Consider the following 24,152-nt stretch of genomic DNA (forward strand, 5'->3'; position numbering starts at 1 on the left):
GCTGATTTTGAAATTAGCCGATGATCAATAAAATGCAGCTCATATCTGTTGCTTTCGGTGACGTGCACTTAAATCTGTATATAGCGCGGGAATTGAAGATCGGATTTATATCCGTTTTGCAAAAACACATTTATGTGGCCAGGTGTAAATGGAATCGTTTTAAGAAATCCGATAGCTATCCGATCTGAGAAAACGCATGAAGTGGCCAGGTGTAAACAGCCCCTTTGAAGACGGCCCTCCTGACTGCACTCACACGTCAAAAGGGTTAGGGACCTGCAGGCGTTCTCTGTTAGCGAAACATATAGAGTTCGGTCTAGCATAATCTCACGTGATCCTGAGATCCTGACTAACTATGTGCCCAAATTTCCTACTGCCCTGTTTAGGGATACAAGTGGTGAACTTGATATAAAAGGCCCAGGGTGTGCCGTGCCCCCTAGGAGTGCAAGAACACTGCACCAGGAGTGATGAATTCTCCTGGACTTTAGCGAATGGAGCCTCTCTGATAGATATCTGTAGAGAAGCAGGCTGGGCGACACCCAATATCTATGCAAGATTTTACAATCTTTGGGGTTGAGCCAGTTTCATCCTGTGTGTTTGCTGGGCCACCAGTCATCGTGTTTGTGGAGCACCTCCCTTATCAGGTAGGACCTAATAAGACTTTTTCCCATGTGTGGCACTTCCAAGTCGGAAAGTCCTTGGTTACAGTTGTAACTTTCGTTCCCTGATGGAGGGAACAAGACATTGTGTCCCTCCTGCCACAACCCTAAACTACTCGCTGAAATAACCAGGACACTGTCTCGGCTCCTCAGCACAAACTTGAATGAGTGGATGCATGCCATCTCAGGTGAGTAAAGTGTTGTGCATCTCAGGCATAAACAAATTCCACTCGCCAATTTTCATTGGCCTTTTCTCAAAGTATCAGAGGTGTTTGGGGCTCCCAAGTGTGACTCCTAGTGTCCGTACATCCACACAACCTTACGTTCCCTCTATCAGAGAATGGATGTTACAACAGTAACCAAGATGTTACCTGTACCGCAGGTTACTGAGCAGGTAGATATGACAGTGGACCATCTGCCCTGAACAGCTCTCTCCACTGAAACAGCATCAAATGAGTAGTACTGGTATGTGATGTTTGGACTGGTGAGGTCTCCATACTCCTGCCCATATTTCCGAAACACCTAAAAATGTGCAATTTCGTTACAAGTGAAAATGAATACTGAACACTGACATTCAGAAAGTCATAAATGATGAATGTGCAGAAACAAAGAAAGATGATAATTCAGATGCTGCACACCTGTATGTGGATCTTGTCTGTAACTGGTCCAGAAATAGTGAGCTCTTCAGTTTGAGGTTGGTGGTCAGGTGCGAGGTAGAGGTTATAGATTATGGGGCTCTTCTCCAGAGGTGAGGGGTATGTGATGCTTAGCCCTGGGCTTCCATCTCCAGACACCACATATTTATCATTTAATAACACCGCTGTGGGAAGGAGGGACATTTCTTTTATATATAGTCTTTTGATATAGTCTTTGAACTGTATTTGATCTTTGGTTGGACATTATTCAGTGTGTCTATCAATGTATCAAATGCAAGAAAAGACAATACTTACAGATGGATACATATAAATTGCCTTTTTAAAAGACATTTATTAAAGCCACACTGTGGAACTTTTCAACCTTTATAATACAGTATATTACCAAAACCCATTGAGATGGTACATCGACTTACAATAGGTTGAATGACGTGTCTGCCGTAGCCTGAAGGTATCTGTATCGCTTTTACTAGCACTTTGTAACTTCAGGTTTCGGGTAGGAGCCCGAGCACAAAAAGAACTACAAAATTCGACTGCTTTACAGCATACGTCACTTCCTTCACCACCCCAAACTTCCTCAGATTCTGACGTTAGTGCTCAACTCGCGTTTGATTGCAACCTGTATGTTTTTGTCATGCCTGAACAACAGCTACAAGGAAGAAGGCAATGGTTTTATCAGAGGAAACCAAAAAAAGAAAAGGGGAGAGTGACAAATTAAAAGCCAGGATGAGGATTAACATTGGTCCAGCTTTCGCTTTACTCGCAGGCGTGAGCTAAAAGAAGAAGGGTGCTTGACCGATGTGGACTGCACACAAATGCCATTTCCAAGGTGACCCAAATAAATTCATTTAAGCAGTGTAGTATTTTCTGGTATTCCGGCCACAGCCGATGGTGTATGAGTGTAATAAAATGCCCACAGCCCAGCAGTGCAGAGTCAAATGTAACGTTACATTAAATGTAGCGAACGTCCCCACGACTCAGTAGTACCCACAAAAACTACACGCCACGGTTTCTGTAAAAATAAACCAACACACAAAACGTTACAGTCAGCTCGACCGACGGTGTTTTCAGTGCAGTGAATGTGCCCGCTGTCCCGTGCCCACATTCACTCACAGACATGATAAGCCCCACGGGGCTCATCCCGCTCTCAGCAGACTGCTATAAGGGAATCGAGCGCGGCAAGGCTGCCCAGCCCGCCTCAAACATTGCAAGCAAACACAACCTAAAGACACGGGAGGCTGACCGGTTGACTGTTTGTTGACTTTAATTTGCGACATTGCTGCAGAGCTTGTGGCCTCTAGGGACGCTAGACGTGAAAGTTACAGGTCGAGCGCCCCCTTGTGGCCAAAAGTTCCACGGTGTGGCTTTAAGCATTTGTTAATCTGAATAAATAAATCAACTTTCAACAAGAAAACATTATATTCAACAAAAAGTGACAATATGATGTAGAACAGCAGCGCTTGCTGTAATATTAGAAAATATTTCTGTTTTACACAAATGATGTCCTTTCATATTAATCATTTGTTTTCGACGTTGATAATAAAGGTTTCTTGAGCACCAAATTTCCAAAGGAACATGTGACACTGAGTAAATTGTAATATTTGTAATAAAGGTTGAAATATTACTGTTTTACTGTATTTTTAAAAACATAAATGCAGCTTTGGTGAACATCAGATATATATTTTAAAAAATGCAAAAAACAACAACAACAATTCCAAACTTTTGAATGGGAGTGTATATGAAGTCAATCCCCTTTTCTAACTTGGAATAGCCTTGACAAATGCTTGTAACAAGAGTGTTCAAGGATTCAGTGCTAATTAGTTTTAAAAATTCTAAACTATTTAATCATGAAATATGCAACTAAATTTAATTCTCTCAGACACTCTCATTCCATCATACAAAACTTCAACACCAAACTGTGTAAATAACAGTGTTTAGCCCTTCTTACAGGATTCACAACTGTATTCTGATGTTGTGTAAACGTAGCTTTACTCACCAAGGTGTGTAAAAACGGGCTTTGTATTAATCACATGAACCTGAGAGGTGTTCATAGGAAGGGTGAGGAAAGTGACATACTCTTGAAGACAACAGACAAAAAGAGGTTATTGTGCATATAGGTAAGCAAAAAACGGGACGAATTATGGATATTTCTGAAAATGACCCCTACCTACCTCCAGCCTCTCCACCTGAATAGCTGTTTGAGATTAATTGGCAGGTGGAGCCATTGCCCCCACACACCCCACACACATCCTCCACCTTTCCAGAATGCATAACTCCATCACAGCCAAACAGCTTACCAGGGAAGTAAACCATATGAAGAAATTACTTGTTAAATATTCATTCACTGTCCAATTTGAAAGTCAAAGTGGACAGAAACATATTTCAGTTTTAAAATAAGCAAACTTTGTTTACGTTATGTGTGTGGCATTACCTGGCACTTTCCACCCAAACAGGCAGAAATGGAACCACGTGGTACAGTGTTACCAGCTTCACACCGTGTCCCATCAATGAACTGAGACCCACGACTCACCATGAAGTCCTGCTCACGTGAGCGACACATCAGTTTACACTGAGCATCACCTGGAAGGGAGAGGAAGACATTATAACAGAGAAAACAACAAAGGACAAATTCAACTGGAAGACCTTTACTAGGTTGACCTGAGGTGTAGCTGACGGCAGGGATCCAGGTGTAGACTGAGCTGGAGTCTGCAGACACTGAAAGAGGCTGCTGGTCTGTGGCTGAGCACTGCTGAGACATGAATTCCAGCTGAGTCGACTCACAGGGCTGTAACAAACAATGGCAAGCCAGGTATAACCAATTTATCTTTTCACCTTATCTTTTTTTTTCATCTTTTTTTCACCCTCTCTAAGACCATTAAACAGGCTGTTCTTACTACTGTACATGTAACACTTATTAAGTGTTAATGGCATCTGTTATTAAAAATGGCCTGTAATGAAATCAAAATTGACCCTATTTACTTTGCTAGCGGGCTGCGGGCATTACTAGTATTGTGGTGAACAATCAATCTGTTAATCTGAAAGTTAATACACCATTCATCCATCTTCTTCCGCTTCATCCGGGGCCGGGTCGCGGGGGAAGCAGTCTAAGCAGAGATGCCCAGACTTCCCTCTCCCTAGACACTTCCTCCAGCTCTTCTGGGGGGACACTGAGGCGTTCCCAGGCCAGCCGGGAGACATAGTCTTTCCAGCGTGTCCTAGGTCTTCCCCGGGGCCTCCGCCCAGTGGGATGTGCCCGGAACACCTCCCCAGGGAGGCGTCCAGGAGGCATCCGGAACAGATGCCCGAGCCACCTCAGCTGACCCCTCTCGATGTGGAGGAGCAGCGGCTCTACTCTGAGCTCCTCCCGACTGACCGAGCTTCTCACCCTATCTCTAAGGGATCGCCCAGCCACCCTGCGGAGAAAGCTCATTTCGGCCGCCTGTATCCGGGATCTTGTCCTTTCGGTCATGACCCAAAGCTCATGACCATAGGTGAGAGTAGGAACGTAGATTGACCGGTAAATCGAGAGCTTTGCCTTACGGCTCAGCTCCTTCTTCACCACAACAGACCGGTACATCGACCGCATTGCTGCAGAAGCTGCACCGATCCGTCTGTCAATCTCCCGTTCCATCCTTCCCTCACTCGTGAACAAAACCCCAAGATACTCCTCCACTTGAGGAAAAATTTCTCCACCAACCTGAAGTGAGCAAGCCACCCTTTTCCGACTGAGGACCATGGCCTCGGATTTGGAGGTGCTGATTCTCATCCCAGCCGCTTCACACTCGGCTGCAAACCTCCCCAGTGCATGCTGAAGGTCAAGGTGTGAAGGGGCCAAACATGACAACATCATCCGCAAAGAGCAGAGACGAAATCGTGCGGCCCCCAAACCTGACGCCCTCCGGCCCCTGGCTGCACCTAGAAATTCTGTCCATAAAAATTAAGAACAGAACCGGCGACAAAGGGCAGCCCTGCCGGAGTCCAACATGCACTGGGAAGAAGTCTGACTTATTACCGGCAATGCGAACCAAGCTCCTGCTTCGGTCATACAGGGACCGGACAGCCCTTAGCAAAGGACCCCGGACCCCATATTCCCGGAGCACCCTCCACAGGCCACCTCGGGGGACACAGTCGAATGCCCTCTCCAAATCCACAAAACACATGTGGACTGGTTGGGCAAACTCCCATGAACCCTCCAGCACCCTGTAGAGAGTATAGAGCTGGTCCAGTGTTCCACGGCCCGGACGAAAACCACACTGTTCCTCCTGAATCCGAGGTTCCACTATCGGCCGTATTCTCCTCTCCAGTACCCTGGCATAGACTTTCCCAGGGAGGCTGAGAAGTGTGATCCCCCTGTAGTTGGAACACACCCTCCGGTCCCCCTTCTTAAAAAGAGGAACCACCACCCCGGTCTGCCATCCCAGAGGCACTGTCCCCGACCGCCACGCGATGCTGCAGAGGCGTGTCAACCAAGACAGCCCCACAACATCCAGAGACTTGAGGTATTCAGGGCGGATCTCATCCACCCCCGGTGCCTTGCCACCGAGGAGTTTCTTGACTACCTCGGTGACCTCAGCTAGGGTGATGGACGAGTCCACCTCTGAGCCCTCAGCCTCTGCTTCCTCAATGGAAGACGTGGCGGCGGGATTGAGGAGATCCTCGAAGTATTCCTTCCACCACCCGACGACATCCCCAGTTGAGGTCCAACAACCACCCACCCCTACTGTAAACAGCATTGGTGGGGGACTATTTCCCCCTCCTGAGGCGCCGGACAGTTTGCCAGAATCTCTTCGAGGCCAACCGATAGTCCTTCTCCATGGCCTCACCGAACTCCTCCCAGGCCCGAGTTTTTGCCTCCACAACCACCCGGGCCGCAGCCCGCTTGGCCTGCCGGTACCTGTCAGCTGCCTCCAGAGTCCCACAAGCCAACCAGGCCTGATAGGACTCCTTCTTCAGCTTGACGGCATCCTTTACTTCCGGTGTCCACCACCGGGTTCAGGGATTGCCGCCTCGACAGGCACCGGAGACCTTACGGCCACAGCTCCGAGCAGCCGCTTCGACAATGGAGGTGGAGAACATGGTCCACTCAGACTCAATATCTCCAGCCTCCCTCGGGATCTGGTTGTAGCTCTGCTGGAGGTGAGAGTTGAACATCTCTCTGACAGGAGATTCGGCCAAACGTTCCCAGCAAACCCTTACAGTACGCTTGGGTCTGCCAAGTCTGTCCAGCCTCCTCCCCCGCCATCGGATCCAACTCACCACCAGGTGGTGATCAGTTGACAGCTCCGCCCCTCTCTTCACCCGAGTGTCCAAGACATACGGCCGCAGGTCAGATGAAACGATCACAAAGTCGATCATCGACCTACGACCTAGGGTGTCCTGGTGCCACGTGCACTGGTGGACACCCTCATGCTTGAACATGGTGTTCGTTATGGACAAACTGTAACTAGCACAGAAGTCCAATAACTGAACACCACTCGGGTTCAGGTCGGGAGGGCCGTTCCTCCCAATCACGCCCCTCCAGGTGTCACTGTCATTGCCCACGTGAGCGTTGAAGTCCCCCAGTAGAACAACGGAGTCCCCAGTTGGAGCACTTTCCAGCACTCCTCCCAGAGACCCCAAGAAGGCCGGGTACTCTGCACTGCCGTTCGGCCCGTAGGCACACACAACAGTGAGAGACCTATCCCCAACCCGTAGGCGCAGGGAAACGACCCTCTCGTTCACCGGGGTAAACTCCAACACATGGCGGCTGAGCTGGGGGGCTATTAGCAAACCCACACCAGCTCGTTGCCTCTCACCATGGGCAACTCCAGAGTGGTGAAGAGTCCATCCTCTCTCAAGGAGTGTGGTTCCAGAGCCCAAGCCATGCGTAGAGGTGATCCCGACTATCTCTAGTCGGAACCTCTCAACCTCACGCACAATCTCAGGCTCCTTCCCCGCCCCGAAAGTTAATACACATTTTTTTTAAATGTTTGTTGTGGTAATCTTTAATCAAAATCTGAAAATGTGCTTCTGCTCTGGAATGGCGTTCTTTCTCTGATGGGGTCAGTTTGATGGCTTGGGTTGAATATCCTTAACCTCGAGTGATGGAGAGTAGTGTAGTTACAAATGTGTTAAATGTTTAATTATGTTCCAATACAATAGTATTTAAACTGTACAGTATTTTCCATTTTGAGGCATAGATGATGAGATTTAAAGAGCAATCCTGCTTGCTGACATTAACCTTTTGTCACTCCTCAAAGTATAGCTGGGCTTTTGTCTCTATGAAAATGTTATGGTTTGAGAGATCTAATCTGGTTGAATGGATCACCATCTATCCATGACACCGTTATGCTGATGAGATCAGGAAATCTCTGCAGACGAGCAAACTCATTTACACACCCTCTTTATGCAGTTGAAATATATAAACTTCAATGTAAAGTCCCTTTCACACAGAGATTCTGGAAAATACATGGATAATGTGACCCGGCGTTTGTCCTGGGATTGTTTGATTTCGGTTCATTCACACTGCCAGTGATTTACCGGGATCTGTGAGTGCGTTCACACTCAACCCGTAAAGATCCCGTAAAGACACATGACGTCAGGATGAGAAGTGTAACGTACGCGTCGAAAACATGTACATGCGCATACCATACCGTTCCACAAAGCTGGTGAACGATCTCAGCTTCAGCGCAGATAGCGAGGAGCTCCTGGTCTCTGCTTCGTTCCAGTTTGCAGACATTTGTTCGTCCTTTCTTTGTTGATGACAAACACAAACTTTCTTCTAAGAGCAACAGACAGAATCGCGCGATGGCACGAGCGTAATCACTATGACACACCCCTAACGACATTGGTCCTGGCTTTTGTTCACACAGTGCCCGTTCCGGGACTGATTCCGGTAATGTTACTAGGTCCCCAACCCGGCATCGATGTCGGTATCAATCCCGGGTCGTGTTTGCGTTCACGCAGAAGGCATTCTGGCAATTTTCCGGCAATTTCCCGGGATCAACGCGCTGTGTGAAGGGGGCTTAAGATTCCCTTAGTTTAGACTCGACGATGATTGAAGATACCGACAGCTTGTGTTCTCAATAAAGAATCCTAATGAAGATACCAAGTCTCCTGGTCTTCGCTTCTGAGTTTCCTACTCTTTACAAGAAAAGAAACAAGAGCTAAACTAAAATAAAAGCCCACTGTCTATTCAATATTCCGTTTTACTTGGAAATACGACACAACACTGAAGTAAAATCAATTGCAACTTCTGGTTCACAGGGACTTTAAGTTGCAGTCACACTACACTTTGATCCATTTCCGCTTGTCCACACTTTCGCCACTTTCTTCTAGGTCAGGGTTCCCCAAACTGGGGTTTGTTAACCCTGGAGAGAACCACAGGAATGAGTTGATAAAAAAACAATAGGTTACTTTGGTAACCCCGGTTCTCTGAAACATCGGGTGGAGAGATCCTCCTATGGGAAGGGCATCCGTACCTGACATCTGCAGAAGTGTCCAATTGCACCAAGTCTGGCTAGAAAGACAGAAGAGCGCAGCCAATGCCAGATAAGGCCCCGCCCCCCTTACCTGAGGGCATATAACGCCTGCAAGCGCTGCTGTTCTCCAGTAAGTATTCGCATCTTATGCGGCAAGCGGGGCAAAACTGGTGGATCTCTCCACTCGATATTTCAGAGAACCGGGGTTACAACAGTAACCTATTGTTCTCTTTCATCATCTCGTGTTGAGATTCACCTATGGAAAAGACATAGAGAGCTCTCCAATTGCCCAATGCACTCACAGTGAGGTTCTGTAGAAGGACGATCACCCCAGGGAGGCGGTGCCTGACACATCCCATAATTATGAACCTGCAATCCTGATGCACACACATAACTGCTGTGCACTGTGACATGAAATATGTATGTGGCACACATACGAATATGACTCCAATACATATATATATATATATATATATATATATATATATACCCAGGAAGGAATGTAAATGCATGCTGGGTGACAGGAATGAGCATGGCCTGCCCGCCCATTCACCCCCTGTTCTTTTATTTCCAATGGGTAATTGGAAAGAAAAGGGGGTCAAAGGGAAGGGCTCTGAAAGCCCCACCTCTAAAACAGAATGTGCTACCGAGAATCTGGTGAGATCTAGCCGGTAGCAATGCACAAAGGTATGAGGAGAAGCCCAACTGGCAGTAGAGCATATGTCCTGCAGTGACACTCCCCTAAACAAAGCCCAAGAGGCGGATAAGCCCCTCGTGGAATGGCTCTGATGTCCCCTGGTGGCTACACTCCCTTTGATTCATATGCCAAAGCTATAGCATCCACAAGCCAATCTGAGATGCATTGCTTAGATATGGGACTCCTTCTGTGAGGGGGTGCCCATGAAATAAAGAGCTGGTCGCTCTTCCGGAAAGCACTGGTCCTGGCCATATATGTCTGTAAGGCATGGACAGGACACAAAGCAGCTTCTGATCCTCTGTGGAGGAAAAAGGTAGAGGGTGAAAAGAAGACAGCTCTAACAACTCCAATGTGAATGCAGGGAAGCATTTAGGCATTAGGCTTAAGGCAAACCTTATGTCCATTAAGAGAGAATTTAGTGCACAATGAATGAACCGAGAGTGCATGTAGCAAAGACATCTTGAAAAACAGCAGCTTTAGGGAAATACTTCCCAGAGGCTCAAACGGATATTGAGACAGAGCCTGCAGCACCATGGAGAGGATCCCACTCAGGAACAGTTCTCCTGATGAATGGCAAAGAGCGACAGGCACCATTCATAAATCTGCAGATTAGACGGTGCTGCCCGACTGTAGAGCACTCAAAGCCCACAAGAATGTCAGAAATTGCCCATTACACCACCCTTCAAACACAACCATATAAGGACCATGTAAAAAAGGCCGAGCTTGACGCTTTGTGTCGCAGTAACTTTCAGACGGCGACACAGGAGTTTCTTCGGCAGCATAAGGCAATGGCTGCAATTCTCCGGGTTCTCCCAAACCTCTTCTGCGTACTCGAGGCCCAAGCAGACCAAGCAGAACGGGTGAAGGTTTTTCGCCGCGATCAGCGCACCACACGAGGCCGGGCAGGTGAAAGGCTGTTTCAGGGACAAGCGGCAGATTTGGAAAGCGACATATCGTGAAAAATTAGATCTGTGGCGGGCCGCCATGGAAAGGGGAGTAGGTGAAAAAATAAGAAGAGTGTGGGCAGCTCAGGATACAAACACAGCTAAACTGGCTGAATAAACGGCTGTCATGTCTATGCGGAGGCTGATCTAGCGATATGTCCTCCTGAAGACACACAGAGGTGAGCAGCCTAAAATTCAACCGAGCTGTATTCGTGCAGAGATAGCGAGAAGCGAATGTCAGCTGGAGAACAGCAGTGCTTCCAGGCGTTATATGCCCTCAGGTAAGGGGGCGGGGCCTTACCTGGCATTGGCTGCACGCTTCTGTCTGTCTAGCCAGACTTGGTGCAATTGAACGCTTCTGCAGAGGTCAGGTACGGATGCCCTTCCCATAGGTGGATCTCAAACACGAGGTGATGAAAGAGAACTAGTAATTAATTCAATTATAAACAAGTTAAATTAAAATAAATAAATAAAGGATTTTAAAATACCAACAACATTAATAAAAACTTATATTTGATTTGCTTACCTACATGTCACATGACAATTTACCAACAGTAGAGAACCATGAACAGATGAATGTGCTTTTAAATTATTAAAATATTAACTTAAAATATCAGGGTGTTCTCATGATGATTACTTCCCTGATTGTTTTCAGTTGTGTCGTTTGCTAATCCCCACTTGAGTATATATAGTATATATAGTACTATATAGTTTTAAAATGTATTAGCGTATGGAGAAATAATTTACATAATTATTCTAATAAATGACACTAATAGATGCTCACAGTTCCATCATTTCAAAGTGAAAGCTTTTTTTTTTGTTAAAGGCCTGAAATAAAGTCGGCAGTTAACACAACTCAAGATATTTTCATGTTTTATTCTATGACATTAAATACATAATTAATACTTAGCTCGTGATTTTATAGGTTATAATAAATGTCAAAATGGGACTACAGAGGTTTTCAGGGAAATCACGGCAAGCAAAAAAACTCATCTATTCATTAGTACGCTTTCATACCGTCATTGTGTTTATAATCCGACTCTTGCAAGATTGAAAGATTTATTGGAACTGAAGACTAGTGATGTGGATTGCATTCATGCAACAGTGGCTTAATTGGTTCATTTATAACTTAACTTTATTTATTTTTTTTTACTTCTGCCAATTGTATTTAGGCTTCAAAGTAATCATATTAATCAAATAATCATAAAAGTTGTGTTAATTTGTGAAGATTATCTTGATAAACAAAATGTGCAAGGACTAAAAACTTTTGTTCACATTATTTTCTACTACAACAATCCAAAAGCCAAATGGAGAAATCCTATTTGTTTGTTTGTTTGTTTGTTTGTTTTTGTTGTTTTTTTGGGTTTTTTTTTTTTGAGGGAACCAGTGTGATCCAGGTTGGCATTCAACATTTTGTCACCCTTGCAGTGGTCCATTGCACAAACTAATGTAAACAACTTCAACATAAATGTAAAGTGTTTGAAAATCATTGAAAAAATAAGTAAAATAACAGATAAAACCTGTTTAACAATGCTCATACAGCTACACAGAAAGAAAAAAATGCTATTTAGCAAAGATTAAAAAGAAAAAAAAAACAGAAATGCTGGCCAGCTGTCACAGTCTTTGTCTGCACCGTCCTGTCTTGTCATCAGCACTACACTTCCCAGGATCTTCTTGTCTCCACTCCTGAACTCACTCCCTCATCAGCCACCTGTTCCTCGTCTTGTTCATCAGTATCACCTGTCTTCACCTCATTATGTTTGATTCTTCTGTGTATTTAGTTCCCTCAGTTGCATTCTGTCTTGGTCGGTCAATGTTCGATGTTACTTGGTGTACCCCGTCTTCCTGCCTGTATTTATCCATTAAATGAATGTTCTTCGTGATTCTGGACTCAGCCTGTCCTTCTGCCTGCTCCACACCCGTGACAGATTGACCGACCCAAAAAAACGGATACCTTCGCTGCGGTCCAACTGCTCTGCTTAGAGCAGGAAGACCGGTCCCTGGAGGACCATTTGACTGATTTCCTCTCCCTCGTTCCATCCACAACCTTCCCGGACGACAGCCTCTGCAGCTTTCTATATGCTGGCCTTAACACCGCCACCAGAGAGCAGTTGTCCGGGAATGGTCCCCCGGGGAGTTTCGCAGCATATGTGGAGTGGGTGCTGGTGTCCTGCGGATCTCCCTTCACCATCGATGATGGCACCAGCCCCACTCCAACACCGGAGCCCTCCTCTCCGCTGGTCCCCACCAGCCCCGCCGAGCCCGAGCTCTCTCCTCCGCTGGTCCCGCCCAGCCTCTCCGAGCCCGAGCTCTCTTCTTCGCTGGTCCCGTCCAGCCCCATCCAGCCCGCACCAGAGACCGTCCAGCCCGCACCAGAGACCGTCCAGCCCGCACCAGAGACCGTCCAGCCCGCGCCAGAGACCGTCCAGCCAGCGCCAGAGACCGTCCAGCCAGCGCCAGAGACCGTCCAGCCCGCGCCAGAGACCGTCCAGCCCGCGCCAGAGACCGTCCAGCCCGCGCCAGAGACCGTCCAGCCCGCGCCAGAGACCGTCCAGCCAGCGCCAGAGACCGTCCAGCCAGCGCCAGAGACCGTCCAGCCAGCGCCAGAGACCGTCCAGCCTGAGCCCGAGACCGTCCAGCCTGAGCCCGAGACCGTCCAGCCTGAGCCCGAGACCGTCCAGCCAGAGCCCGAGACCGTCCAGCCAGAGCCCGAGACCAGGATCCCACCCAGCCTCCCTCTCCCGCCTCCTCTCATCTGTCCTCCATCTTCTCTCCTGCCCTTCAGCTCCCCGAAACCAGGTTGGTCAGTGGATCCCCGGTTTTCGCCTCGCACCGCCTCCACATGGACACTTCCTCGGCCCTCTGTCCCATCAGCTCCCCCGTGGCTCCTACCTCCCTCAGCTCCTCCATGGCCCCTCAGTCCACCAGCTCGGCCAGGCTCCCTCGGTCGTCCGGATTCCCTTCACTCCCTCGTCATCCTCCCCTCACCTATGGACTTCCTTCCTTTGGCTCCGCCCCGTTTTGTCACCCCTCCAGTTCTGTTGGACTCCTCACTCCCTCCAGTCACCCGTCAGCCCTCACGCCCTCTGACCTCACCGTGTCCCTCTGTGCCCCTGTCGTCACTTCAGTCACCAATGCCTACGGTGTCACCATGGTCCCTCGGTCCCTCCTCAGCACCCAATGTCGTCTGTCCCTCAGCTACACCCTGGTCTCCTCTCCCATCTGCTCCGCCCCTGTCAGTCGGCCCCCTGGTGTTGTCAGCCCCACTACCATCGGCTCCACCAGGGGTCCTCCCTCCATCTGCTCCGCCCTGGTCTCGCCCTCAGCCTGCTCCGCCCTGGTCTCGCCCTCAGCCTGCTCCGCCCTGGTCTCGCCCTCAGCCTGCTCCGCCCTGGTCTCGCCCTCAGCCTGCTCCGCCCTGGTCTCGCCCTCAGCCTGATTTGCCCTGGGGACGCCCTCAGCCTGCTCCACCCTGGCCACGCCCTCAGCCTGCACCGCCCTGGCCACGCCCTCAGCCTGCTCCGCCCTGGCCACGCCCTCAGCCTGCTCCGCCCTGGCCACGCCCTCAGCCTGCTCCGCCCTGGCCACCCCCCGCTCAGCCCCCAGTTCGTCCCCCCTCCTTCCTCTGTTCTGCGGCGTGAGGTCACGCCTCCCGGGAGGGGGGAGTTCTGTCACAGTCTTTGTCTGCACTGTCCTGTCTTGTCATCAGCACTACACTTCCCAGGATCCTCTTGTCTCCACTCCTGAACTCACTCCCTCATCAGCCACCTGTTCCTCGTCTTGTTCATCAGTATCACCTGTCTTCACCTCATTATGTTTGATTCTTCTGTGTATTTAGTTCCCTCAGTTGCATTCTGTCTTGGTCGGTCAATGTTCGATGTTACTTGGTGTACCCCGTCTTCCTGCCTGTATTTATCCATTAAATGAATGTTCTTCGTGATTCTGGACTCAGCCTGTCCTTCTGCCTGCTCCACACCCGTGACACCAGCACACAGATATCACAGAAGCTTCATGGCAATGTATAGATTAACCCTTAATTTGACTAACATGACCTATAGAGGCCCAAAGTAAACAATATTTATTACCTGCCGATTACAAAGTTCAGCTTCTAAGTCCTGTCCTTTACAGACGGAACCACCAAAGGCTGGCCTGAAACACAGAAACATCACTCTCAATACATATATCCGTGTGGGGTCTAATATACAGTATAACCACAGCAAAAACTCATGCATAAATAAATGCACATTCACAATACTGTCATGTTGGTTACTGCATACTAGCCTACTATACACAATTTTTTTTATTTAGTTTAGTTCCTTTATTATCCAAAAGTTCATAATTGGTGTTTGTATTGGTGTGGTATCTGAGTTGTTATTGCTCTTATTTCTGACACCAGCTGTCCCTGTCATATTCTCACTCTCGCACCTGGGGTTATTGCACTGCCTCCTGCGGTAAGTGATTCCTCCTCCGCATGTTCGTGAGCAGGGAGAGAATTCAGACCATGAAGACCATGAGCCGTGAACCATCATGGAGGAACCCAAAGTAGGAGACACACACCGACCCTTGAAACACCACTAAAGCCACACAGAAAGAGAACAGTAACACAGATCTGTATTTTTCACTTGTTGTATAAAATGTTTAAAAAGGTCAAATTTAGGTGTTCTAAGAATGTTATCAAAATCTACAAGTAATATATTAATACTGTATGGACAAAGTGATTTTAGTAATCTCAAACATATTCCATAAAATATGAAAAGGATATATGCAAGGATATATGAAGATGTATATGCATATTTATTCAATGCAATAAGTGTTGGTCGTAGCAGTGTGTCACCTGACTTGGCCCACACTCTGTCCCGTCCAGGAGCGGAACAAGGAGACGTGTGCATGAGCTACGGTCACGAGGGTTGATATGGCAGGACAGAACACGGCAGCTTGCCTTGAGGACACCAGAGAGAAAACAAAACATCACCTCAATTAACCTCAGTGGAATGTCCCGGTGAGATACAGTATGTATTGACAAAAATTTGATTTCCATTACAAGAGAGTAGATGTTAAAACTTCATGCTGATTTATACTTGGCTTTCGCGAAGGTAAGCAAAACTAAAACGTAGCTTTACAGTAAACTATGCTTCTCCATCCATTTACGCTTCTTTCCAAATGGTGGTGTGACTCTTCTGTCCTGCGTTAGCGGCTGCAGTGTACTTGCCACGTCAGAATACACGACGGCTGCAACTAAAGTGTGGTCTCCCTAGTGGACCAATACGACAACCGTCTGGATTGAGCCGAGTAGGGGACATCTCTAGGGTCTTCAAGTGGGCACTTTCCGTCCTCAGTGTTTCGTTGACTAGCCTACGACACCTCAAGAGGGCTCGACAGTGACTCTGGCGTCCCAGAGTCACCCCCCTCCGTACCCCACTCAACTCAGCCCGGCTTACTGACCCCTACAGAGACCTAACCACAATCTCACTCAACACAACCATACGCGCCAATGCGTTTGACTAAGGCTGTCGAGCCCCACTGGTGCGTTATAAAGCAGTTTCAGTGGCAAACAGTTCCGTATGACATACCACCTGCCGCAAACCACAATATCTGGCCAACCACCATCATTCAAACAATATACACAGGAACGTAATGAGTATAATTGCAATGCAACCTATACAAACAGACTCTTCAAGAACTCTATGAAACCGTAGCGTGGCGGCCTGTACATACCCAGGTAGATTATTTCCGTCTCAACCACAGCCAGTTGCTGCTCCTTTCTGCTGCTTCAGATAAGTTCTTTACTGTGCGACACAACTCTTGGCCACTGAATCTGACGTCTCTGAGGAATCGGGTTGTAGAGTGTGCCACAAATCCTCGACAACCCACTTCCACTGGATAAACTGGACTCTCCATCCTCGCTGCTCTGCCTCAGTGGCCAGATGAGCATACCTCAATTTCTTCCTCTCATATGCTTCATCTACCGCATCCTCCCATGTCACGGTTAGCTCTATCAGCTGAACAATGTGTGCTGATCCAGACCACAAAACAATATCTGGCCGTAAGTAAGTGTTAACAATCTCAGGTGGAAAAATAAGCCGTTGATCAAGATCAGCCAGCATCTTCCAGTCCCTAGTAGTTTCCAGTTGTCCTGGGCGAGAATTGGTGTTAACACCTTTCCTTGGTGGTTGCTTGCCTGGGCGGAGGAATATTGTCTTCTGCGTGTAATGTTTTGCAGGCGGCAACTTATTGGTCATACTACGCTTGCCCTCCAATGCTAAAGCCAAACATCGCAGTACTTGGTCATGGAGCCAAGTAAACTGACCTTGGCTAAGAGCCACCTTACATCCTGTCAGAATGTGCCTTAATGTAGCAGGTGATGAACACAAAGGACAAGAGGGATCCTCTCCTATCCAGAGGTTTGGGTTCTGCGGTGATGGGAGGACATCATATGTTGCCCTAATAAGGAAACTGATCCTGCTCTCTTCCATTGACCAAAGGTCTTGCCAGCCCAACTTGCGTTGTTCCACGCTCTCCCACCTCATCCTCTCCTCCTGCTTTCGCACCTCGTTGACTACCAGCTTCCTCCTTTGAGCTGGGCCTGCCTTGTGCCATTTAGGAGGAGCTAAACTAAGCCCAAAGCCCGCTCTTCCATGCTGTACCTGTCCCACGATATCCCCAATTTGAAGGGCAGCCTTTGCCTCTACTACAGATTTCTTTGCTGACCACTTCCTACCGGTTTTTAACACAGGGGCTGCCTCCCTCACATATTTGTCGTGTGACTCTACTAAGGTCATTTCCAGCCTGAGCTTGGCACACTTAAACTCCTCGGTTAAAGCAGAGACTGGCAGCTGCAATATTCCTTTACTATAAAGTCCCACTCTGCCCCAACCATTTCCTGAGGTATGAACTTATTAACACTTCCAGCTTATCCACTGTTGTCAAAGAAACCTCGTACACAGTCAGTGGCCACAGCAAACTCGGCAGTAGACCAAACTGAAAGCACCAGAGTTTTAGCTTGCCTGGTAGAGCACAGCTGTTTATGCTCTTCAACCCTTCCACTGCTTGTCGTCTAACTTCTCCCACTCGAACTGTGTCCTTTAGATCCCCATTGTACCATCTCCCAAGACTCTTCACTGGCTTCTCAGAAACTGTTGGTATTGCCTCACCATTAATGAAGAATGTTTTATCTACTACCTTTCCTTTAACTATCGAGATACTCCTTGATTTAGAGGGCTTAAATTGCATTCTTGCAAATTGCAAGTAAAACATTGTAATCAAAATGTGATACAAATCCCTTATAAAGGTTTTAAAGATTTTTTGGTAACACTACTTGAAGGGGTGACATTGGCTGTCATGACGCCATTATAACTTTTTAATGACAAATTCAATTAGTACCACTGTTGAGGTCATGAAAAATATTCATGACACAGTTATAATGGCCTCATGACAGCCAATGTCAAAACCCACCTCATGACAGTTTAACTTAATTTTATGTCAAGTTGTCATGACAAAGACACTGACAGGTTATGATGATATGGTTTATGTCAAGATGTCATAACAAAGACATCTTAAACAATGTCATATTTGCATTCAAAATGTCATTATTGAGAGAAAGACACTTAATGACAGTTGTCATAAACGTGCATAAACCCTACTTCATATTTAAGTCATATGTCATGTCATGGTTATGAAGGTGTCATGTCAGTCTTATGCACACCCCTTCAAGTAAAGTGTTAATGATTTTTTTTTTATTTAAAGTCTCTTATGCTCATCAAATCTGCATTTATTTGATCAAAAAACAGTAAATGCAGTAATATTGTGAAACATTGTTACAATTTAAAATAGCCGTTTTCTATTTTATTATATTTTAAAATGCAATGTATTTTCTTAATGACAAAGCTGAATTTTAAGCATCATTACCCCAGTCTTCAGTGTGTCACATGATCCTTCAGAAATCATTCTAATTTGCTGATTGGGTGCTCAAGAAACATTTCTTCATATTATTAATGTTGAAAATAGTTGTGCTGCTTTTAGTTTAAACGTTTATTTATTTTTTTCAAGATTATTCTGTGAATAGAAAGATACCGCATTTGTTTGAAAAAAATATTTTTTGAATTTTAGAAAAAGTGGAAAATTATGTTTATGGGTGTGCTGTAACCACAGCCTACTGGGTATTTAAAAAATAGCTGAGCTCTAACATTACACCCAAACTGTATCAATAGGAAAAAAAAATGTCAACACAAAACAGAGAACTGCGTTGGTCAAGCGTTTTCAGGTCATTAAAGTGGTAGCATGGCATTCAACTCTTTGATGAATTACACTGATAAATGTCTTATGATGGTAATTCTTACTCACCATTTCATCATTAGTGAAAGAACAAGCAGTAGCTGAGCTGCCGAACGCTATACGGCACTGATCGTCCACTCCATAGAACAGACCCGGCCTCCAGTCCTGCACTGAACCACCCAGTACCGGCACATCCTTAACACAATCCGCCTTACCAGCACTGTACACAGCAGACAATGAACACACAGTCATGTTATAAACAATGTCCTTAAATGTTTTTGAAATAATTATTTTATGCTCACCAAACCTGCATTTATTTGATAAAAAATACAGTAAGTACATTAACATATTGAAATATTATTACAATTTAAAATACAATTTATTAAAATGTAAAAGTTTAAATGTTGTATATACTGTGATGACAAAACTGAATATTCAGCATTACTCCATGGCTTTTGTCACATGATCCTTAGTATTCTGATTTGCTGCTCTAGAAATATTTCTTATTATTATCAATGATGAAAACAGTTGCACTGCTTTATATGTTTTTAAAAAATCGTGATACATTTTTTGATGAATAGAAAGTTCAAAAGAACAGGATTTATTTATAAGACAATTTTGTAAGAATGTAAAAGTCCTTACTGTCACTTTTAATCAATTTAGTGCATCCTTGCTGAATAAAAGTATTATTTTTTACTAAATAAATATTACTGACCTGAAAGCTTTGATAATATAAAATACAATAAATTAACTAAAATAAATAAAAAACTAAAATGAACCCAAACATAATTGGTTCTCCGGACATGATTCTCACAATACAAACGTCATATTCCACCCCAAAATAAAAAGGAATTTTTTTTTTTAAGAAATTATATAAAATATATACTGTACATACGGTTTCAAACATCTAAGACATTATAAAAATCTGATCAGGAAATAAACCAAGGTTTTAGGACAACAACACACATTCTGAAATTAATGTCCAATTTAAATATTTTTTATGAATGGTTAAGTTGATAATATAATTTGAAGAGAAACCAATTGCATTAAATAATGCAATATAATTGCATTAAAAGCACCATTGCAGCATTTTTAATAATGGTCTTTTGTAGGCTGCTGTACATGTTTGTAATGCAGAAAGTGACTGACACCTGAAGAAGTTGTGGAACTGAGCCCTGCTGCACTGGGACCAGGTCAGATCGACACTGTTATAACCTCCATCAGATGCCATCATGAAGCCACTAGAGCTGCATGTGTTGTCTATTCCATCATGATTTATGCCAAAACTGAAAAGACAATAAGCAAGACTTGGTTTACAATAATTCAGACCATACATTTCAGCATAGCAGCATAACTCATCTGAGTTTTATTGGAAATAAACTTTCTCAAGCTTACCTGTGTCCAATCTCATGAGCGATGGTGATGCCGAGATCAAAGCCTGTATCCTCTGTAATCATACAATTCCACTGAGTGGAACAAACTCCTCCCAGCTGAGTAACACCTCTCACAAGCTTATTCCCATTGGGTAATTCCAGATCAAACCTTAATGATGTCAAGAAGAATTACTAAAATGCAAATATACAGAAACACTTGATATTCTTGAGATTAAGATATCTAACAGCTTTCTCTAAAAATGAGTTGAATTTAAGAGTTTTAGGCCTTACTTTAAAACATACATAAGAAAAGTTCCAGCACAATATGAGTCCAAATTGCACAATTGATTAATAATGCTCTCTGGTTTTTGGCCACACCTGGTGATGTATAACAGCAGATCTGCATGTAAAGGGTCAGAGTCAGCATCAGGGTTGACCTTCTGACCCCACTCGCACACACTTTTTAGAGAAGAGGTGATGTTTTCAGAGATCTGGATGTCTGGCTATGGATTCAAATAAACTGTATTATCCATGTGGATTACTATAATGGCTGTTGTGTGTAGCATTCAACCAGGTCAACCAGATATCGTTACCTTTGGCTCTGTGAGAATGACCATGCGGACAAGGTGAACTCTTATATTGGCACCGAGACTGACATCTCTCAGAAGCTCTGAGGCCTGCAAGTATTAGCAACAGAAATTATTTAATATGCACTAATCCTATTCCATATCTTGTAAAATGTCAAATTCATTGTATACGCATATATTCACTCACAGTGTTGGGAAGGTTACTTTGGAAATGTAATAAATTACAGATTACAAGTTACCCAAAATGTGGCAAGTCATTTTAATTACTTTATTAAAGTAATAGATTAAATTTGATAACTTTTTGACTGGAACGCATGGTGGAAAACTAAAGCTTTCAGCAATGTGGATAGATGTAATTGACAGACGTGGTGCGCTGCCAAATTCAATTCAAACAAGACAGCCAATCAAAAACAAGAATTGAAAAAAAAAATGTAACTGATTAGTGACACTTAAATTTTGTAATTAAATTATGTAACTCTGTCCCCAACACTGTTCACATACAATGTCTTGAAAACATAGATTAAACACACACATACGATGTTGAGGTTGGTTAGGATGTATCTCTCAGTGTCTTGCCTGTGAACATCATAAACATCTGGACCCACCACCACTGCTAGCTCCAGATGTGTGACCTCTGACCCAAGAGGTGTCCTCCGTAACCTGAACTGACCTTAGCCAGAAGCAGATACAACTGAATTAAATGAAAATCCAAAATTGGATACTTTCCTACTAGTAGGCAATAAACAGTATGTGACAAAAAAGTATGTCCAAATTGACAGAACTAGAGTGGGCAAAAAGGACCCGAATGATCTACTTCTTCAGTGAGATTCTGAAGTGTGCATACGTTGGACACTTTAATATCCAAATGAGCCCACAGAACAGGATTTGTGAATGGCAGTGAAGCAATTCAACTGACATTGGCAAGTTACATGATAATAACAACATTATTTCATAATACACACTGTTGTGAAGTAATTAGTAATTGCTTTTTCAAATAAATAATTACCTACTCAAGAGAGTGTGCAATTTTTGACACAGTCCATGACTTGTTTAATTCCTGAATGAATCAATGTTTTAAACAAATCATTTGATTCAATGAATCGATGGTATCTAGTATCTACGCTTTTAGTCTTTTTGCTTATTCCGAGGTTTACTGTAATCAGCCGGATCTGGGCCGTATCCAGATCAGATAGTGGATCTACGCCTAGACATGAATACAACTCATGATGTAGTCAGCCGGATCTGGGCCGTATCCAGATCAGATAGTGGATCTACGCCTAGACATGAATACAACTCATGATGTAGTCAGCCAGATCCGGGCCGTATCCAGATTATATGGTGGACCTGCGTCTAGACACGACCACAACACATGATGCAGTCAGTTTGACCCGGGCCGTATCCAGATGAGATGGAGGACATGCGTCTAGACACGACCACAACTCATGATGTAGTCAGCCAGATCAGGGCCGTATCCAGATCAGATGGAGGACCTGTGTCTAGACACGACCACAACACATGATGTAGTCAGCCGGATCCAGGCTGTATCCAGATGAGATGGAGGACATGCGTCTAGACACGACCACAACACATGATGTAGTCAGCCGGATCCAGGCCGTATCCAGATCAGATGGAGGACATGCGTCTAGACACGACCACAACACATGATGTAGTCAGCCGGATCCAGGCCGTATCCAGATGAGATGGAGGACATGCGTCTAGACACGACCACAACTCATGATGTAGTCAGCCAGATCCGGGCCGTATCCAGATCAGATGGAGGACCTGCGCCTAGACATGAATACAACGCATGATGTTGTCAGCCGGATCAGGGCCGTATCCAGATCAGATGGAGGACCTACGCCTAGACACGACCACAACACATGATGTAGTCAGCCGGATCCAGGCTGTATCCAGATGAGATGGAGGACATGCGTCTAGACACGACCACAACTCATGATGTAGTCAGCCAGATCCGGGCCGTATCCAGATCAGAAGGAGGACCTGCGCCTAGACATGAATACAACGCATGATGTAGTCAGCCGGATCAGGGCCGTATCCAGATCAGATGGAGGACCTACGCATAGACACGACCACAACACATGATGTAGTCAGCCGGATCCAGGCTGTATCCAGATGAGATGGAGGACATGCGTCTAGACACGACCACAACTCATGATGTAGTCAGCCGGATCCGGGCCGTATCCAGATCAGATGGAGGACCTACACCTAGACATGAATACAACGCATGATGTAGTCAGCCGGATCCGGGCCGTATCCAGATGAGATGGAGGACATGCGTCTAGACACGACCACAACTCATGATGTTGTCAGCCGGATCCGGGCCGTATCCAGATCAGAAGGAGGACCTGGGCCTAGACACGACCACAACACATGATACAGTCAATCTGACCCGGGCCGTATCCAGATCAGACGGAGGACCTGCGCATAGACACAAACTCAATACATGATGTAGTCAGCCGGATCTGGGCTGTATCCAGATCAGATGGAGGACCTGCGCCTAGACACGACCACGCCACATGATGTAGTCAATCTGACCCGGGCCGTATCCAGATCAGATGGAGGACCTGTGCATAGACACAACCACAACACATGATGTAGTCAGTCTGACCCGGGCCGTATCCAGATCAGATGGAGGACCTGCGCCTAGACACAACCACAATGCACTCCAGTGTCAGCATAAATTGTGTCAACCAGACTCTCCCCTGTGAAGGCCTCATCGACACATGAGCATGGGTTCTCCCAAGGTTTTTTTTTCTCCATATAAATGAACTAAATGAATAACTTTTTTATTACAAAAATGAACCATCACTGAATTTACCTAAGCTGGACTGTGTATTTTCTTCTAGAAACTTTGTTGCATTATTTTCACGTTATCTCTGTAAAGCGGCTTTGAAACAATCTGTACTGTAAAAGGCACTATAAAGGTGACTTGACTTGACTAAAGACATGTCATTTGTCACCACCTACTGGCGTAATGATGCAACATTTGTTTATGTTGTTTATGTTACTTGTTTAATACATTTATTACATATATTTCTATATTAAAGCTGATTTTTTTTACAACTGTAAAAAAAAGAAAAAGAAAAAAAGTGGCACTATATGACATTGAAAAAGATGAAAAGTGAAGTAGTGCCCTGCATGTGAATGACCCCTCGAACATAGCCTATGGACAAGCTCAATTGCAAAATGTATTGCTGTGGACTACAGGCCAGTGATAGGCTTATGTTCAGTGATATGGTAGTAAACTGTATATAACCAGTACATTGCTCACTCACTCTTGGGTTGTTTAAGATGTGTCCTCGCTGGTAATGTGTGGGTTAATAGCAGGTGAGGTACACCCGAAGGTAAATCCATATTAAGATCCTTAAGATGGTCTATGTGTTTTTGAAGCACTGGGCGAATACACAGCCTCCTCTCCCCATATTGAATCAGACCTTGCTGAAGACAAAATTAGACTAAAATTAGTATACTATAGTATATCTAGCCACAA

General features: G+C 45.3%; 1 protein-coding gene and 1 pseudogene across 1 annotated transcript in view; both read right to left on the reverse strand.

Annotated features, from left to right (window-relative positions):
• The window catches only part of adamts13 (ADAM metallopeptidase with thrombospondin type 1 motif, 13), a 45,691-nt gene that overhangs the window by 20,332 nt on the left and 1,207 nt on the right, over nucleotides 1-24,152 (reverse strand). The window contains exons 4-19 of the mRNA XM_089119389.1: nucleotides 23,938-24,100; nucleotides 21,178-21,311; nucleotides 20,648-20,731; nucleotides 20,433-20,557; nucleotides 20,077-20,223; nucleotides 19,833-19,967; nucleotides 18,751-18,901; nucleotides 15,245-15,349; nucleotides 14,836-14,984; nucleotides 14,496-14,559; nucleotides 3,968-4,094; nucleotides 3,741-3,889; nucleotides 3,481-3,601; nucleotides 3,306-3,386; nucleotides 1,295-1,476; nucleotides 1,028-1,178 (exon numbers count right to left, since the gene is read on the reverse strand). Of these exons, the coding sequence (XP_088975515.1) occupies nucleotides 1,028-1,178; nucleotides 1,295-1,476; nucleotides 3,306-3,386; nucleotides 3,481-3,601; nucleotides 3,741-3,889; nucleotides 3,968-4,094; nucleotides 14,496-14,559; nucleotides 14,836-14,984; nucleotides 15,245-15,349; nucleotides 18,751-18,901; nucleotides 19,833-19,967; nucleotides 20,077-20,223; nucleotides 20,433-20,557; nucleotides 20,648-20,731; nucleotides 21,178-21,311; nucleotides 23,938-24,100 (2,068 nt within the window). The remainder of the gene's footprint in view (nucleotides 1-1,027; nucleotides 1,179-1,294; nucleotides 1,477-3,305; nucleotides 3,387-3,480; nucleotides 3,602-3,740; nucleotides 3,890-3,967; nucleotides 4,095-14,495; nucleotides 14,560-14,835; nucleotides 14,985-15,244; nucleotides 15,350-18,750; nucleotides 18,902-19,832; nucleotides 19,968-20,076; nucleotides 20,224-20,432; nucleotides 20,558-20,647; nucleotides 20,732-21,177; nucleotides 21,312-23,937; nucleotides 24,101-24,152) is intronic.
• LOC148973676 (uncharacterized) lies at nucleotides 16,802-17,640 on the reverse strand (annotated as a pseudogene).

The sequence above is a fragment of the Pimephales promelas genome, chromosome 14, assembly GCF_988280905.1.
Source record: "Pimephales promelas chromosome 14, fPimPro1.hap1.1, whole genome shotgun sequence".
Classification (NCBI taxonomy): Eukaryota; Metazoa; Chordata; class Actinopteri; order Cypriniformes; family Leuciscidae; genus Pimephales; species Pimephales promelas.